We start from the raw sequence: 18,205 nt of genomic DNA, 5'->3' as shown, positions 1-18,205 counted from the left end.
GAATTTTTCCTCACCTATAAATACCTCTCTTCACCATTGAAGAAGGTGCTGGTTGGTCAACTGATTTTATCTAAGAAAAGTTCTTCAAACAAGTTCATCTACAAGCTTTTCAAAAGCCAGTGTGTGTGATTGTGAAGTTTTCAAACAAGATCATCCAGATTTATTCTTCACAATCATCCAGGGAGTCTTGCATCTTTATAAGAAGATTCATCCGACCAGGCCATCAAGTCAAGACTTGAAGCAGTTGGAGAAACACATCAAATTCATCCAACACTTAACTCTGAAGAATAAGTTGATAGAGGCGGAGTAAACTCTAGGAGTTGAAAAACCTTTCAAGTAGCTGTCCGGCTTAGTGATCAAGGAAGCTAGCTTGAGTAGTTTGTACTAGCAGTGATAGTGCAAACCCTTTCACGAGTTGTGAAAGAAGAGTGGAATATGCTTTGTTAATTGCCAAACCATTATAAAAATCCCTCTCTCCATCTCTCTTTACTTTCATGCATTGATTTATCTGACATTGCATGCATATCGACTACACATTAAACTTTCATATCAAAACCGTGCAAAGTTCAAACTAAAACATAAACACAATTTTCGCTGTGCATAACCCCGAAAGGAGTTAAATCTGAAAAATCGATTATAGTCTATTCACCCCCACCCCCTCTAGACTCTCTTTCGACCCTACCATGATCAACAAGTGGTATCAGAGCAGTTACCTTGAACGGTAAATTAAAGGTTTTGTTTTACTGCCTGGTAGATCCTTTTTTTTTTTTTTTTTTTGAAAAATCTCATTAGAAAATCATTAATTTTCAACTTTGCACATCTTTTCTTAAAAGAAAAATGGAAAAGGATCATGTTAATCGCTCTAGGCCTCTTGCCTTTAACCTCTCTAAATTTGATGATTGGAAGGTCAGGATGCAGGCACACCTCTCGGCAATTCACGATGAGATGTGGAATGTTATAGAGGATGGACCCATAGTGATAATGATGGTAAATGCACAAGCAGCCGCTCAGGGAGCAGATGCTGATGCAATGATCCCAAAACCAAAGTCTCAACTTGTACCAGAAGAGAGGACGAGAGCAAATCTTGACAATGTTGCACGAGACATTCTCTACAAATCCCTAGATGACTCACTATTTCCAAGAGTGTGAAAATGCAAAACCGCGAAGGAGATTTGGGACACTCTCATGAGATTAGGAGAGGGTGATGAACAGGAGAAAGACAACAAGCTCACAATAGCCATGAAGAAATTCGAAGACTTCAAAATGCTGCCAACCGAAACAATCACTGAGATGGAGCTTAGGTTCATGAAACTTCTTGGAGATATTTCAGATCTCAAAAAGGAGCTAGCTCAGAAGGAAACAAATCTGAAAATACTTTGAGCACTTCCAAAGTCGTGGGAGATGAAGGTGACAGTCATGAGAGATCACCGAGACTTGAAGACCACTCCAACAACTAAAATCTCCCGTGACCTTAAGGCCTATGAGTTCGAGCATGAACCCAAAGAAGCTGAGGAAACAGAAACTAGAAATATTGCCTTGGCTGCAAGTCAACAACCTTCAACCTCAAGCAGGTCAAACTCTAACCCTTCTGATTTTTTATCTGACGAACAGTTTGCCTTGTTTGTGCGAAAATTTAAAAGGTTTATAAGGAAGAACAACTTTCAAGAACTTCAAACGTTCCCAAGCTCTTCCAACCGAAGGAACTCCAAAAGAACACCTCAATCTTCAAGACAAGAAACGGTGGATGCACAAGTTCTATGCTACAACTGTCGAAAGCCAGGACACTACAAAGCAAATTGTCCTCATCCTATGGTTCGCAAGTACTAGGACTAGGAACCTAGCACAAGCTCACCGAAAGATGTTGTTGAATCCAGCAAAAGAGGTGGAAAGCAAGAACCAAATAATTCTCGACACGAAAGGAGAAGGAAAGCAATGGTTGCGAATGAACCAACTGAAGAAGCCCAACCCGAAAGCAGCACTTCAAGTTCACGTTCTGAAAGTGAAAGTTCGGGAGATGAGAAGGGACTTCTATACCTCTTCAGTCAAGAGAAAGATGAAAGTGATCTATGCCTAATGGCCAATGATGATGAGGTAAACTCTCGAACCTCTTCATCTACTCAAATAGAAACCAGCTCGGATAGTGAAGGAGATCCAAATGAAACAATCTTTGAGATGATGATGGATTTCGAGGTAATCAAAAACACAAACTCCAAATTAAAAGCAGAGAACTCTCGGCTAATGATCATCTATGATGAGCTAAGGCGCGTTAGAATCAATAACATTAAGCTAGGCATCGCAAATGATCAGCTCGAGAAATAGGTTCTTCTTCTTAAGGAGCAGTGTACAGAAAGAGAGTTACGGGAGCAACATCTGCGTGAGGTTCTTGACTCGTTTAATAGTTCATCCAATCTAATGGATCGACTAGTGAATGGATCAAAACCACCACGGGAAAGAACCAAAATTGGTTACGACCCCAGCTCCTCATCACATATCTTATTGAACAAACATGTAGACAATTACTCACATGAAAGTTTTCAGTCTATATTTGTTCAAGGTCGCACCCAGATGTCTGAGCCTATGACACAAATTGACAACAGCAAGAAACCACAACCAACAAGCCAACCGAAAGGAAAGGCTGTACAACGAGTTGTGGAACCCCCATAAGGAAATCTCTTGAAAAGCAATCCTAGGCATAATAATGTCAAAAGGAATGTACCAAAGGTAAATAGACCCAGTCTACATTACCAGAAAGGTCAGCCTACAAGGAATAACCAAAAAGGGGTAAATGCTAATGTTGATCAGAGGCAAAATCGTTCAAAATATCAACGAAAGAATCCTTCACAAAGGAGTCAGAAAGATGAACGAAACAGAGATACTCAGCCTAAGAGGTCGCTTAGAAAACCAATGACGGGGAACGGATGGAGTGGACCATCCGAAGAAGATTGGCTTGTTTATCCCGAACCTTTATCAAAAGCAGAATTTGAAAAGATTCATAGGCATAAACAAACCAACTATTCTAAGCAGTATCACAATCCACCTGATGCCTATTTTCAAAGTCGATACAAAGCCAAAAAGTTTGCAAAAATTTATTATGCTTATCGTGTATTTAATGGATACAAAGGACCGAGGATGAGTAACACCAACTCTAGGTTCGTCTGGATCCCAAAATTGTCTGCTAACCCTCAAGGACCCGAAACCGAAGGGGTACCTAAAAATACATAATTTTTTATTTCAGGAAAGACAAGTCATATGGTTGGTGGATAGTGGATGCTCACGACATATGACCGGGGACAAATCAAAATTTGAGCAATTATGAAGAAATTGATGGACCAAAAGTCATATTTGGAGGAGAATCCAGTGGAAAAACTCAAGGAACTGGAGTCATATTTGAGATGGTGTATAACTTCCTCCTGGAGTATGGCTCCGGGGGAACCCTAGCGGACGAGATTAATAAATTAGTGGAGGGGCCTGAATTGGAGGTGAGGTTTCATACTAGGTCTTTGCTTAGAGGCCGGGTTGAATCATATCCATGTCACTGGCTACGTTCATTGTGATTTGAAGCCTAATAATATATTTTTAGCTCCTTGTTCTGGAGAGGTGAAGGGTATTGGATTATGGGCGAAAATTGGTGATTTTGGACTAACATAGAGAGAGAAACAGAGCTAGGATTAAATGGTAGAAGGACTAAATTCACTACTGTGACATGCTATGTGAAATTCCACAATTGTTCATGGTCTAAACGGAGTTTACCGGGATTAAATGACAGAAGGACTAAATTGACTACTGTAACTAACATTGAAGGATCGAATCTGTCCAAATTAGAAACTAGGGACTACATTGTAAATGCGCTATTAATTGAGGGACCAAAAGTGCGATTCTCCCTTTTAGATGCTCTAAATTTTGGATATGTAGCAACAAGCTTGATAATTTGATGTTAACAGTTTAAGGGCCTTTTAAAGATTAAATCTTGATCCTCTTGCATATTGAGTGGAGTGATCTGATATGTGCCCAGTATACAAAATATATATTGTGGTAGTTATAGATTAAATAATGCTCAGTATTGTTGGCTTGTTGTTAACATCTTGTGCTATGGAGTGTTCTTGATTTCTATGTATGGAAGAGTTTCTTTGAATTCTCTCAAGTAGAGAGGATGTTGTAGTTTGAATTGAGTTGAATATGCATGAAAATGATGATATTGTAAATAACGTCTTCCATTGCTAAATGTACACTTACTAAGCTCACGTACTCATGACATGAGTGATAGATTATTTAACTGGGTTCTGATTGAGATATATCTTACATTTAAAGAATGAATTAAGTGAAACTGAGAAAGCGAATCAATTTTAAAAATACTTTGTGCTACACAAACTTTACATTTTTTTCTTGTTTGTATTAATCACACTGGCTTGATATTTTTTAATTTAAACACAAATATTTGTACGTATGTAGAGCAAAAAAATAATGGAAATTAATTGTTGTACGTAGTAGACAGTAGTTTTCAACACAGGAATTGCATAACTTAGCTTCCAACAACAAAACGAAACACATACTAATACGTATATAAGTAACAACCAAATCCAAACAACATCAGATCAGAGGAGCTTAATTGCTAGCTACCAAACCAGACAAACTCCTCCATGTTTAATTTGGATTATATTATTATTTCTGACCTTTATTTAGCTATATATATATATATATATATATATATATATATATATATATATATATATATATATATATGGATCATTTATTAAACGTAACACTGACGTTGAAGGAAGCAATATTATTATTATTATTATTATTATTATTATTATTATTATTATTATATAATAAGGTATTTAGCAAGGCCGAGGCTTGGTGCAGGAGCAGATGTTGCGGGCGAAGTTGCAGGTCCCATTGGCGAACCCCTTAGACTTGCAAAATGTATTGCAGTTGCTATTCGAAAGTTGACCACACTGGCCGTTGAACTGGGACAAGCATGGTGTGGGACTCGCAGCCATTATTCCCTTCTCTGCAGAATTAGAATAAACACTCTCAGGATCATATATGAAAGAAGAAATATATATATATATATATATATATATATATATATATATATGTTAGGGAATTAAGGTATGCATTTACTTAGATCGGTTGTGGAGAATTGGACTCCATCTAACGAAACAATTTAAGGGGAAGCGGAATTGGAGAAGAGCGAGCAAGCCCGGGATGACCTTGGGATTTGCTTGACCAACAAGCTCTTAGCTGAGGCCATGCCTGGAGCCCGCAGCCCCTAACCACTAATTGAGAGCGAGAGAGCGTACACTAAGTAAATTCAGTCTTTTAATCTCAGCCAACAAATGATCACAAGAAAATAAACTAACTTAAGTTGTTTATCGCTGATGGCTCAAACTAAGAAGGCTGCTTCCAGTCACTAGGAGTTGAATTTTAAACATTAAAAGAAGAAATATATAATGGAGAGAGCTGAGGGAGAGAGCAAACCAGAGGCCATGAGGAGCATCACAAAGAGTGAAGCAGTTGCAAACAAACGAACATAAGAAGAAGAAGAAGAAAAAGCCATCGAATCTTTGTTAATTGAGAACAGTACAGAAGAAGCTTTTTGCTTAGGGGAAACGGGAATGGTGTCACTTTATAAGTGAGTCAAGTCTTTTTATAAGTCACAATTTTGAGACTGTATCATGCTGTCATAACTTAGTTATACCTCACCATGTGCATTCATCCATCAATAATCCATACAAATATGTTACTTGTATTTTTTATAATTATGATAAGATTAATTGGAGGGATTAAAAACGCACGTGCGTATACTAGACATTATGATGTGTGCATATTAAACATGTGTTGTGTGCAACACAACAAGGACATGCTTATATATATATATATATATATATATATATATATATATATATATATATATATATATATGTTCAATTTTCCTAAAATTCCACAAAGTTAATTATGAAAAAAACTTCTTGCAAGTTCGGAGTAGGTTTTGAAAACCAATAAGATGTATATATCTTAGGAAAAATTGGCAATTTCGGCCGGAATATGAAATTTATTTAAAATATTTAAAAAAAAAAAAATTAATAGATGAGTATGACTATTCTGGAATGAGTGACTTCAATTCCATGACCGTCATTAGACTAATCAGATTGGACCATTTTAAATTGGCATATCTAGGTTGGGCAACTTGGGACAAATCACCTAAGCTAGGTCCTTTTTTAAGAAAAACTTAACTTGGCTATAACGTAATATTTTTAAGACAATAACCATAAATTTTTATGTTCTAAATAAATTTTATTATTTTTGTAGTTCTTTTCTTTTGGCTCTGTATAATTTTATTGTTTTTTTTTTCTCGCCTAGCATTTATTTGATCGCGTTATTCTTGATATTTAACTAGTTATTATATAAGTATTAACTAATAGTATAAATTTAATTCAAATTAAATAAATTAAAATAAATCTGTATTATAACATACCCCAAAAAAAGCAGGGGATTATTACGTGAAACTACATAAATTAAACTAAAAAAAAAAATATGAAGAGAAAAAATCAATAAATTTGTGCAATTTGGTTCATATCTTGTGATCTTAATTAGTTGGAGAAGAATCACAAGATGTAAACCAACATAGATTGCTCATAATTAATCGGTTCGAACTATGAAGACCAATAGATAATTCTCACAGAAAGTCGAATGTTAAATCTTGTGGTTATTATCAAACACCTATTAGACCAACTTGATTGGAGTTACGACGTTGCGTCACTTTCATTGAATTTTAATAAGCTGCATCCCTTTCTAAATTTGTATCTTCATTTTTCAATTGTGTTACGTGACCAGAATATACAGTGACTATCTTTAAAGAATGATTACCAATATAATAGAAACTTATAACTAAAAATTTTTTAATTTATTTTTGGGAGAAGTGTCAAATAGGTTCATCTACTACTGCGAAGTGCTCAATTCACACCCTGAATTAAATTAAGTGTCAAATAAGTCCATCTACCAGCTAAATTTGTTCGATTGACTTTTTTTGCAGGTTGCTAACAAGTTACCTATTCAATTATTAAAAAATTCAAAACTTGCTTCTTAAAGGTACGTTCTTTTCTCCCTCCATTTTATTTACCTTATCGTTGTATGCTTCGAACTGTTTATTTCAGTTAAAATCCAGAAAAAAAATGAAACACATATCGAAGGCTTGATGGGTAATCGAAACCCTATGGAGTTCATGTATTTTGCAATATTAATATATAGATAGATGTCATCCATATTTTCATTCCAATTGATGAATGCTTTTCGATATCTCAAGTGGATTCAGTATGGTATGAACAGTTATCTATGTTTCTAGATATGGAAGTTGAAAAAATTGGGGATATTTTACACATTTGGTGATTGTTTTTTGATTAGTTGAAGCGCATATCGAAAGCTTGGTGGCTGATTGAAAATTTGAAAGTTTGAAACCCAGAATTTATATATATATATATGTGTGTGTGTGTGTGTGTGTGTGTGTGTGTGTGTGTGTGTGTGTGTGTAGGGTTGCATTCACATGCAAACTCCCTTAAAATACAAACGTGCGGACAAAAAAGAACCATTAGATTTGCTAAGATGAACGGATTAGATGCATTCCCTCCATGGACACACGGATTGCCAACTTATAACCACAAGGGCAAAATTGGGATTGCACACACACACGTAACAAGCGGAAGGAGTCACGTCTTTCCAAACTCCTATAATTAAGGGGTTGCAATACCGGTAGAATTAGAACACCCCACGTACAGCGCAAACAATTCCTTGGAGAGAAAAAATTGCCCCAACACCCAATCATGGACGCCCGACCCGACTCCATCGACGACGCAAACGTGAGAAATCTCGACGCCGATCCCGACTCCATCGACGACGCAAACACCAGAAATCTCCACTCCAACCCCGACCCCATGGATGATGCACCCCCGGGTAAGAACACCGTGTATTTGAATATTCAATGATCTCTTATTGTGGAACAACAGTATGCGATGCAATGTGTGTATATTACTGTTTGGGAATTATAAGTAGTGCATGGTAGGATAGAGTATTGAATTCTGTGAACACATTTCTGCAAAAAAGGGGACAAAAAACAAACAATATTTCGTTGAATACATGTAATACAAATCTGGGAAAAAAAAAGGTATGGGGAGAATACGATGTGGGGGGAGGCTGCGTACATAGTAGTGGTACGCATGCACCCAGAGACATACACGCATGCACACCGTACTCTCTCCGTAAAGTTTATCCCCACACATACCACAATAGTACTTGTATTCGCACATAACACAAATTTGAAATACAGGCGACCAACATGGTGAAGGCACCGGGACGGAGTGCAACCTGGTCGTATTACCCGATGGAACAAAACAATGGCTACCTAACTGCAACAGTGAAAGCACACCGTATGTAGGGCAAGAATTCGCAACACTGGACGACGGAATAGAGTTCTACCGAGCATACGCATCCATTGCTGGATTTGATATCAGGAACGGCACAAAAAGGTTCAACCGGGAAGGGGCAGTTCACATAAAATACATTTTATGCTCACGGGAAGGATACACACCAAGAAAAAAGGGAAGTAACATGGTGATGGACAAAGGAAACAACACAGAACCAAGGAAACGACGCCGACTGTCAAACCGAGTGGGTTGTAACGCCCGAATCGCATTCACAAGGCGCAAACGCGGTAGCTACAAAATCCATGCACTCGAGCTATGGCACAGGCACTGCCTATGCTCCGACATTGGAAAACAATTTCTGAAAATAAACAGGCAGTTGGATATTGGACACAAAATTTTCGTAGCAAACTGCGCAAGAGCAAACATTGGTTCAACAAAATCATGGAGACTATACAAAGAAATGGTTGGCAGTTTTACAGACATAGGAGCAACATCCACCGATTTCTGCAATTTTAGGAGGGACTTGTTGGCTTATATAGCTGGAGCAGATGCACAAATGGTGGTAGAAGACATGTACAAAAACAAAGAGATGGAACCAGACTTCTACTTTGATTTTGATCTCAACGAAGACAGGGAACTATGCAGACTGTTTTGGGCAGACACGATATCTCGGATGAATTTTGCCTGTTTTGGAGATGTGATGTCATTCGACGCAACGTACAGCACAAACAGGTACGCCCCACACGGATTAAAATAGTTGATTTTAATACATATGTTTTACATTACATGTTAATATTGTCTAAACACATGCATGCATGGCTGGTCAAGACTGAAAGCATGGTAGGACCTTTCGCTTCTGTACACAAGGCTAATATACTACTGAATTAAATGAGATTGTTTAAAAAAAAAATATTCCCTTAACTCCTGCATGCACAGCGAGTACACAGTGTATGCATGGGTATGCCGCACTATGTTAAAATGAACCCACTAGAAACTACGGTATAGGGTAATTTATGTTAGTAAAGATAGTATGATATGGGTGCATGCCCCCTAATTACTGAGTGCATAGCATAACAAACGCTAATTGGGAATCTACATCTTTGCTACTGTTACACATATTTGTAAATGCAACTCTATTATTACTATTACATGTGTGTGCACTAATTGCAAATCTACACTTACTCATTCAGGTACAAGCTCGTGTTTGTACCGTTTACAGGCGTCGACAACCATAAACGAAGCATTACATTTGGGTCAGGCCTCATTGCAAGAGAGGATGTGGAGTCATACGAGTGGCTACTTAAAAACTTCAAAAATGCAAAGGGCTATGCACCAAGATGTGTTATTACAGATCAAGACCCTGCATTAAAGATCGCTGTACCTAACATTATGCCTGAAACAAGGCACCGATTCTGTATGTGGCACATCATGGAAAAAGTGGGGGACAAGGCAGGGATTGCACTTGCAAAAAACATGGAATTTAGGAAAGCACTGAACAACATAGTATGGGATGAAACTTTAAGTGCACCAGAATTTGAATTGCAATGGGCAGAGGTAATGAAAGCGTACAACCTTGTTGACCATCGGTGGTTCGAACAAATGTACAAGGCACGTGAATCTTGTATACCCACGTATTTCCAAGATATATTCATGGGAGGACTCCTAAAGACAACGTCACATTCAGAATCAGAGAATAGTTATTTCGGCAATTTCACCAATCACCACAACAGCTTGGTAGAATTCCTAATGCAATACAACCGCGCCATAGGAGAACAGAGGCACGCACAACAAAAATTGAACGTAGAGGGCGAAAGTTCATTCCCTGCAACCAAGACCCCATTGGCTATAGAGCGCCAAGCTGCCGCAATGTACACCAAGAACATATTCTACGACTTCCAGGAAGAAATATGGGACGGAAGCTTCAGATGCAGAATCACCTGCGAGACGAATGACAATGGAGATCGGAAGTACAGTGTACACGTGACAGGGGAAAAATTGTTTGAGGTAACACACGAAGAAGCTACTCAAAAAACAGAATGCAATTGCAACAAATTCAACAGGGTAGGAATTTTATGCAAGCATGTATTGGCCGTATTCAAGAACGAAGGCGTGGAAGAAATACCAAGTAGGTATATTGTAGCCCGTTGGACGAAGAATGCGTGTGCACAGCCAATGTACAATGTCGTCTGGAAAGCGCCCAATACTACGCAAGGTGGGAACGAATTAAGAACAATTGCCAACCAACTTTGGAACGAATTCTACAAATGCATGGGTTTGGCTAATGGATGCCCAGACGAAATGGATCTAATGCTGTCAACAATGCAAGAGCTTAAAGGAAGGTTAAAAAGTGCCAGGCAACATACAAAACCAAACACCACCGCACCATCGGTGATAGAAACAATACTAAATGCTAGTGCACCTGCCGAGATCCAAATCAAGCCACCCAGCATAGCAAAGAACAAAGGTAGTGGGAAAAGATTGAAGGGTAACAAAGAGAAAGCAACCGAAAAAAACAAAAAAAAAGGTGAGGACATGCGCTACCTGTGACCGGCCAGGCCACGACAGCAGGAATTGCCCGGAAAGAAAAGAGCTACCACAAAAGTAGCCCACCGTAGTTTACAACACTAGGAATCAAATACTTGTCAAAATTTTTATTCTTACCCACCCTTTGGATTTAGTTTCTTCGGCTATGCACACCGTCTATCATTTTTGTGCACACAGGTTTTATTAATAAGCCTACACGGCAACAGTATTAGTGAAGTATTTAATATGATCATCAATGCACACTGTCTACAATTCTTGTGCACACAGACTTGTTCAAATTAGACTACACGCTAACCATGCACCCCGCGACACAGTACAGTGCACTCAGTAATAGGTCATTTAAAAGCCTGCATGACCGAACAGTAAACTACCAACTCACATTAAAATAGACATGACAATTTCTCATGCACACTCTACAATTCTTGCGCACACAGATTTGTTCAAATTAGACTACACGCTAGCCATGCACCCCGCCGAACCATACAGCGCACCAAGATTTGTTCAAAATCCCCAACACACCAGTTACTAACAACGAAAACGATCTCAAATTACATTCCGATTAATTATTGGCCAGAGTATTAATTATGAGCCCCCCCTCCCCCATAAAAGCATATACGGTAGCACACCCAGATTTTATTACTTGGCATACAAGGTAACAGTGAATTACTCACCCCAATTGCCTATGGACAACAAGTACTGTAGTTCAGAAATGAATTAAATCGTGCACACTGCCAACCATCATTGCACACAGACCCAGAATAGTCAAAATAACTAAGGATCGCAGCTATGCACACCTTCTACCATTGCCGCACACACAAAGTTTTCTTAAAATTTGCCATAAACGCTACCCACCACCAAGTTACTAGTTACAGCTACGCATACTATCTACCGTCACGGTGCTCACCCCGATGTAAGTAGTTGCCATATACGTTAATAACGAACTACTCACACCAGTGAAACTCATTAAGTTTTAACCATGTTTGAAATGTATTGGGGAACGCACAGTATTTAACGCGAATGTGCACCCATGAGATTAACAATAACCGCACACAATCAAATTAAACTACCCTAATTTAAAGTGTACCCATGGAAACTAATTTATTTCATTTACATATATAAAACTACCAATGGAAACTAATTTACTTCTTGTAGATTTTAAACACAAACCAGCTGCCAGTGACGCATGGAATTTTATGTATTGTTAGGACGAATACATGCACACGGATGCAACCCACAGTGCACACCCTGCACACTTGCAACCAGCACCAGCCAAAAAAAAAAAAAAAAAAAAAACCAACTACCATACAAATTAACATAATAATATCCATAAGTAAAATGCAGCTACCAGTTCCAGCATGCACCAACAGTAACTACAATTCGCAAATACGATCACCATTTTAAATAATAACACCAATAGGCCTAAAAACTGCAAACAAGATGCCAAAATCTAAACACAAAAAACTACGAACTAAGACTCCATACACCTCGCACAACAACGAACACTACAGACCCCCTGCGACAGACTTCACGGACTGATATGCCCTGGAGATATTCCGACACTTATGTAAATTGAATTCGGAGGTTGTAAGTTCCTTCATGTATCTCAACCTCAGCTTCTTGAGCTGGACAGTGTTACCTTTGGTAAGCCCACATCTCCATCTAGAAACTCCATGTCCTAAATAACTCTCCATATGACGCATAACATACACGCCACAATCAATCTTGTTCTTGCCATCACGCCAACCCATCTGCATGCGCTTCGCATCCAAAAGTGCACACAGCGTAGACCTCAACGGATCAATGCATTTAAAGAACTCAATAAGCATGAACAACTATAGCAAAATTCCAAGGGCCAAGTGAATACCAAAATAAAAAAAAAAAAGACAAAGAACAAAAAAAATTAACAAGTAAAAGCTCGGTCACAACAAAAACCCTACCAAATCATCCAGACAATCGCCATACTTCAACTGCTTGTTGGACTGAAGCGTCGAATTTTCAATAATCTCATACCGGATATTACGGAAATCAACGCAAAGAAGAAAGTAGTGGCCTTGGCGTAGGATGGGGAACATAAACTGCAAACAACAACCATGAATGGGTGAAGACATACAATGAGTACAAGCAAAACATCCCACATCGAAAAGTAAACACAATTATAAGATGTGTGCACAAAAGGCAGTCATCCGGTACACGCCAAAACCACCAATAGGGGCTTGGAACAGTACACGGGCAATAGTAGGCACGACAAGTGAGTTTCCCATTTTTAAATGCTAAACTATACCAAAAACGAGTACAAACACACCATAATGTCATAAACTGACCCAACATATTGTAATGCATTCAAAATTGGAATCGAAAATAATGAAAAAACTAGTCTACACAATTGTACAAGTCCATTTAATCATTGGCTACACACAAGAGTAACGTGCTGTGCACAGACCAACACCAATGGCAGATCAACAACTGAAACAAGCTGAAAACCATACATACCATGTCAACTTCATTAATATGCTGGTAAGGCGTCATCTCAAACTCCCCATAGAGGTTGTCCTTAAACATAGCAATCCGTTTATCCAGATCAAGAGAGGTATCCACAACCATACGAAGCTTCAAGAACAATGACATGCAAAATCAAACCACGTAACCAGGAAAAAATAACGTACCATAAGGGTAAGGAGTAGAAACAAACCGTGGAAAGAGTGGATGCAAAAAAACGGGAAGGGGCAGAAGGGGCCCTATACCGCTCTCGACAATTCAAAAGACACGCCCACGCATCTACCACGGCAACCTCAACCAATGACCCAGGTGCAAGCGACAACAAGTCCCCCCATCGCGCTGCCCTACCACTAACATCGAACAAAATATCGTCCCTAAAACATACAAAGATAAACAAAACACACATATGAACTAACCATACGAAACGAAATATGCATATCAAAAAATAGATTTAGAAACTAACATGTTCACATCTGCAGCACACAACAACCAGTTGCAAATCACCGCCTCATCAGGGTTGTCCAAATCGGGCAAAGCCATAGAGCTTGTGGAACCGGAAGTGCCGATATCTAGGCGCGACACCCCCGGAGGAACACCAATCGGCGCCCGAGTAAACCCCCGACAAGGTTTCAAGGGTGCTTGACACACCGGGCCGGCAGACCGACACCCAATGTCCTCCCCCACAGGTATTGATGGCTGCACAAAGAAATAAGATAATTAAACAAAACCAATAAACACACGAAGCGTGGGATACCACACGAAATGGTCGTACACACCACAACCAATACATATGCACACCACAAAAACCCAAAATCAGCACATACCACACCATGCTGAACCGGTGTAGCCATCGCAGATTCACCGCGCGCAGGAACAGCGCAATCCCCAGCTTGCACTGCAACACCCCCACCCTACGAAAGACAAAAAATGGAACCACACAACATTTCAACACGTAAACAGATTAAATAAAGGCCACACGCATTGTGCACACACTACTAACTAACTACGCAGAACGCATTATACGTACCACCCCCGCAGACACAGGTGTATCGACAGGATGAGAAGCACGCGTAGGTTCAACAGTTACCGCCGGCCGAGCACCATCAGAACCAGCCCCATGCTCAACACCATTTGAAACGCCCCCACCGGAAACCACACCATCCACAACCCCACCCAAGCCATCGCTACCACATACATTACCATGACCACCCTATCAGGCCAAAAAAGAAAAAAAAAAAAAAAAACGCACGAGAACAATGAGCGTAAAAAGGCAAAAGAAAACCAAAAAAAAAAAAAAAAAGAACGAACCCCACATAATGAAACCACTAAGGCGAATGCACACAAAAATAATGCACAAGTGCACATGATCTGGCCAAACAACCTTATAAAATGAATAAATTGAAATTTGGCAAACTAACCACCACATCAGCATCAAGAATGCCAGTATTTGGTGGGATCAAGTCACGCAACACAGCCTCAATATCAACCCAACCATGATCTGCTATATCCTGCGTAATACCCAAACTGAAGGACGGCATATCATCAAACCCAGCATCACGCTGATTTGCAGCGACCACTCGGAGCGACTTGATGGCATCAAACACCCCTCGAAGCACATCACCCCCGAAAGCACCATCCGGCCCTTGCTTCACCAACTCTAAAACCTCCCTCGCTATCTTCGTTGTTGTTTGAATTACAACATCACCAAATGTCTAACCCAATAAAAAGACAACATAAAAAACGAATAAGTGCGGTCAAAAAGCCAAAAACACTTTGAATGATAGGTGCACCCACAACACAAGAACTGCGCACACTTCAAAACATAAACATAAGTAACCCAACAAAAAAAAACAACATACCCTGGGCCCATACTCAACAGGCGGGATATTATCGCCTTCATCCCCCCACCACAAACCAGAATCGGGGGCTCAATGACACCAATGCCAAACCCTCCACTCCGAATCTCAAAGAACTCACGTTGACGTAGTAAGGGTGAAGACCACCCACGAAAAGCAGGTATAGACCGAGGGACACCACGGGCACCATGCATAACCCGATCTACATAAAGCAACTAGAAAAGCACCAAACATAAATACATGATAAAATATTACAATACTAGAAGGAACAAATAAAACAACACACAGAACACGAAAACAAAATAACAACAATACCGTAATGAACTCTGCCGGCCCAAGAAAAAACTTATGCTAATAAAACAACACACAGAACACGAAAACAAAATAACAACAATACCGTAATGAACTCTGCCGGCCCAAGAAAAAACTTATGCTGACCAGAACGCCACGCAGCCTGCGTCTCAACTAAAGTGTCGACCACAAGCTTGCACCAGTCTAGATCACGCACACTCGCCACATCTTCAAAATGATGAAAATACATCTAGTTCGAGTAACCGTTACACATGCAACAAACCAGGGACGACAAGACTAACATAAGGAATGACGCTTAAACCATAGTCCACCATCGATGTCACCCACCATCCTATGACTAATCTCCGCCGTAGTCACCCTGTGCTTCCGCTTCTGAAATAAACCCCTCCAATGTTTGAGGGAGTTGCTAACCTTAAGCTTATCGCGTGGAACCATCTTAATATGCCCACATGGAAATCCCAAAATCAACTCGACATCACTTTCATCTACAACTAATGATCTGCCACCCCCAAGAACAAATGACCTTGACTGCGAATCAAAATTAAACAGCAACCATCGCAAGAGACGCGGTGGAACATCCTCAACGTTAAACTCAAGCAACGCCCCAAACCCGAGCTCCCGAATGTCAGCCATCTATTGAAAGCTAAGATCCTTCAAGGCGTTTACCAATACCACAGTTTGTCCCCTCATCTTCGCTCTAGGATACAAAGCATCCTCCTCAACGGTAAGCTCATACTCCGGAGCATCCTCCTGCGGTGGCTCTTGCTGAAACCCAGAATGTACCACCCTAGGCGGTGGCGACACAAAATCACTATCGCCATCAGATACTCCAGAAAGACCCGCATCCGATTGTGCACGCCTGGACTTTTTAGCTGCAAAAATAGCAAACACAAACAAGCATATGACCCACCAACCATCCCAAACAAAAAACTAAATCGACAACAAACAAACTACACAAGCATACGAAGGAACAACAAACCCCCAAAAAAAAAATATGTTTTCCATATAAACACCGAAATTTGACTCACCCCTCAATCAGCAGTGCACACATATGCAGGCAACAGTGCACCCACCAGAATACAAAAAAAAAAAAAAAAAAAAAAAAAAAAAAAAAAAACCATAAAGATATTTAATTCAAAATCTGCAGGCTGCACAAATCATATTTTATTACATTCAACACCTATAACAAATCAAGAAAAGAGATATACCCACAAAATAACAAATCAAGAAAATAGAAGCAATCTGTTTAATTTTGTCGATACAATTCACTTGGTACAAGAGATATAAATAAATAAATAAATAAATACAGAATATGAGCTTTATGAATCCTGATCAACCAAAAAATTATTCCTAACTCTTGTTACCTTCTCACAATCACCAACTTCCCCACATACCCATTTAACTTTAGCAACAACATATCACACGCAGTATGGCTAAATCAATACAAATGGAATGAGACCAAATAAAACACTCCTACAACGCAGTGCACACATCTGCAGGCAGCAGAGCACCCACCAGAATACAAAAAAAAAAAAAAATGCAAACACAAATCATATTCCATTAATCTCATTCAACACGTATACCAAATCACGAAAATGGATATGTCCAATAGCCTCAACCTGTGTAATGTACTTTCTTATTTTCTACCACCCTCATAACTATGAGAAAACCTTCTTGGATCAACACAATCCCACAGACAAACCCCCAATTACTCAATTTTAAATCAACCGATTTTCGCCACACCCTACCTTTAAACAATTTAACTGCATTGTAATAAGAGTTTGAGATATGAAAAATCTACAAACACACGTATAAGGTAACATGATTCATTGACACAGGCTTTACCAGATTAAGAAAGAAAAGCATAGCTCATTAATGACCAATTTCTGCCCCACCCCCCATCAGCCATCCACCACAACCGGTAAAACAGGGGAATCCAAATTAAGGTCGAAATTCCACTCAGCTTAAGCCCCCACAACGTAAAAACATAAAAAAGAAAAAAAAAAAAAAAAAAAAAAAAAAAAAAAAAAAAAAAAACCAAAAAAAAAACCCTACCCCGAGTGCCGGCGCCCCACCAGCCCAACACCGCCGTGAACCACCCAAACCAGCATCCCAGCACCCCCACACCCCCCAACTAGTCTGGAAGCCCACATGCATAAACACCCCACACCCCCGACCAACCAAAAAATAACGCAACGGAGAAAACTGTGACCAACATACCTCGACCTATGCCATCACACGGTGTTCCCCGGCGCTTGGCACCACCTCGATCCCCCCCCCCCCCCGGTGACCATATCCGGCTGCTGATGAAGACGAAGACCGACGGCGTGGAAGAGAGCTCCGGACGGTACACTGAAACGCGAGAGAGAACGCGAAAGAGAGAGAGAGAGACCGGGAAAAGCGTTGCAATTAAACCAGACTACTAAACTTCCACTACAACTAAACCGCTAGCCCAAAATACAAAATCTCAAAAATACCCCCCTTAACATATGTCACACGAAAATATGATTAAACGCTACTATAATTAATAAAAAACAATCCTGTACATCCAAACCCAAAATCCAACGAACCAGATCA

The 18,205-nt window shown here is 39.6% G+C and overlaps 2 protein-coding genes across 2 annotated transcripts; one reads left to right on the top strand and one right to left on the bottom strand.

Moving 5' to 3' along the window:
- Positions 1-4,751: 4,751 nt before the first annotated feature.
- LOC109150034 (defensin-like protein) lies at positions 4,752-5,607 on the bottom strand. Its single transcript, XM_019298006.1, has 2 exons — positions 5,482-5,607; positions 4,752-5,011 (listed from the first exon to the last, which is right to left on the bottom strand). The coding sequence occupies exons 1-2, from the start codon at positions 5,558-5,560 to the stop codon at positions 4,839-4,841; spliced, it is 252 nt and encodes an 83-aa protein (XP_019153551.1). The 5' UTR covers positions 5,561-5,607; the 3' UTR covers positions 4,752-4,838.
- A 2,213-nt stretch (positions 5,608-7,820) lies between these two features.
- LOC109150022 (protein FAR1-RELATED SEQUENCE 9-like) lies at positions 7,821-10,967 on the top strand. Its single transcript, XM_019297999.1, has 4 exons — positions 7,821-7,950; positions 8,324-8,522; positions 8,793-9,152; positions 9,611-10,967. The coding sequence occupies exons 1-4, from the start codon at positions 7,821-7,823 to the stop codon at positions 10,965-10,967; spliced, it is 2,046 nt and encodes a 681-aa protein (XP_019153544.1).
- The last annotated feature ends 7,238 nt before the right edge of the window (positions 10,968-18,205 follow it).

The sequence above is a fragment of the Ipomoea nil genome, unplaced genomic scaffold (genome assembly GCF_001879475.1).
Source record: "Ipomoea nil cultivar Tokyo-kokei standard unplaced genomic scaffold, Asagao_1.1 scaffold2167, whole genome shotgun sequence".
Classification (NCBI taxonomy): domain Eukaryota; kingdom Viridiplantae; phylum Streptophyta; class Magnoliopsida; order Solanales; family Convolvulaceae; genus Ipomoea; species Ipomoea nil.
Note: the sequence above shows the minus strand (reverse complement) of the source record. Positions and strands in the feature narration are given on the sequence as shown.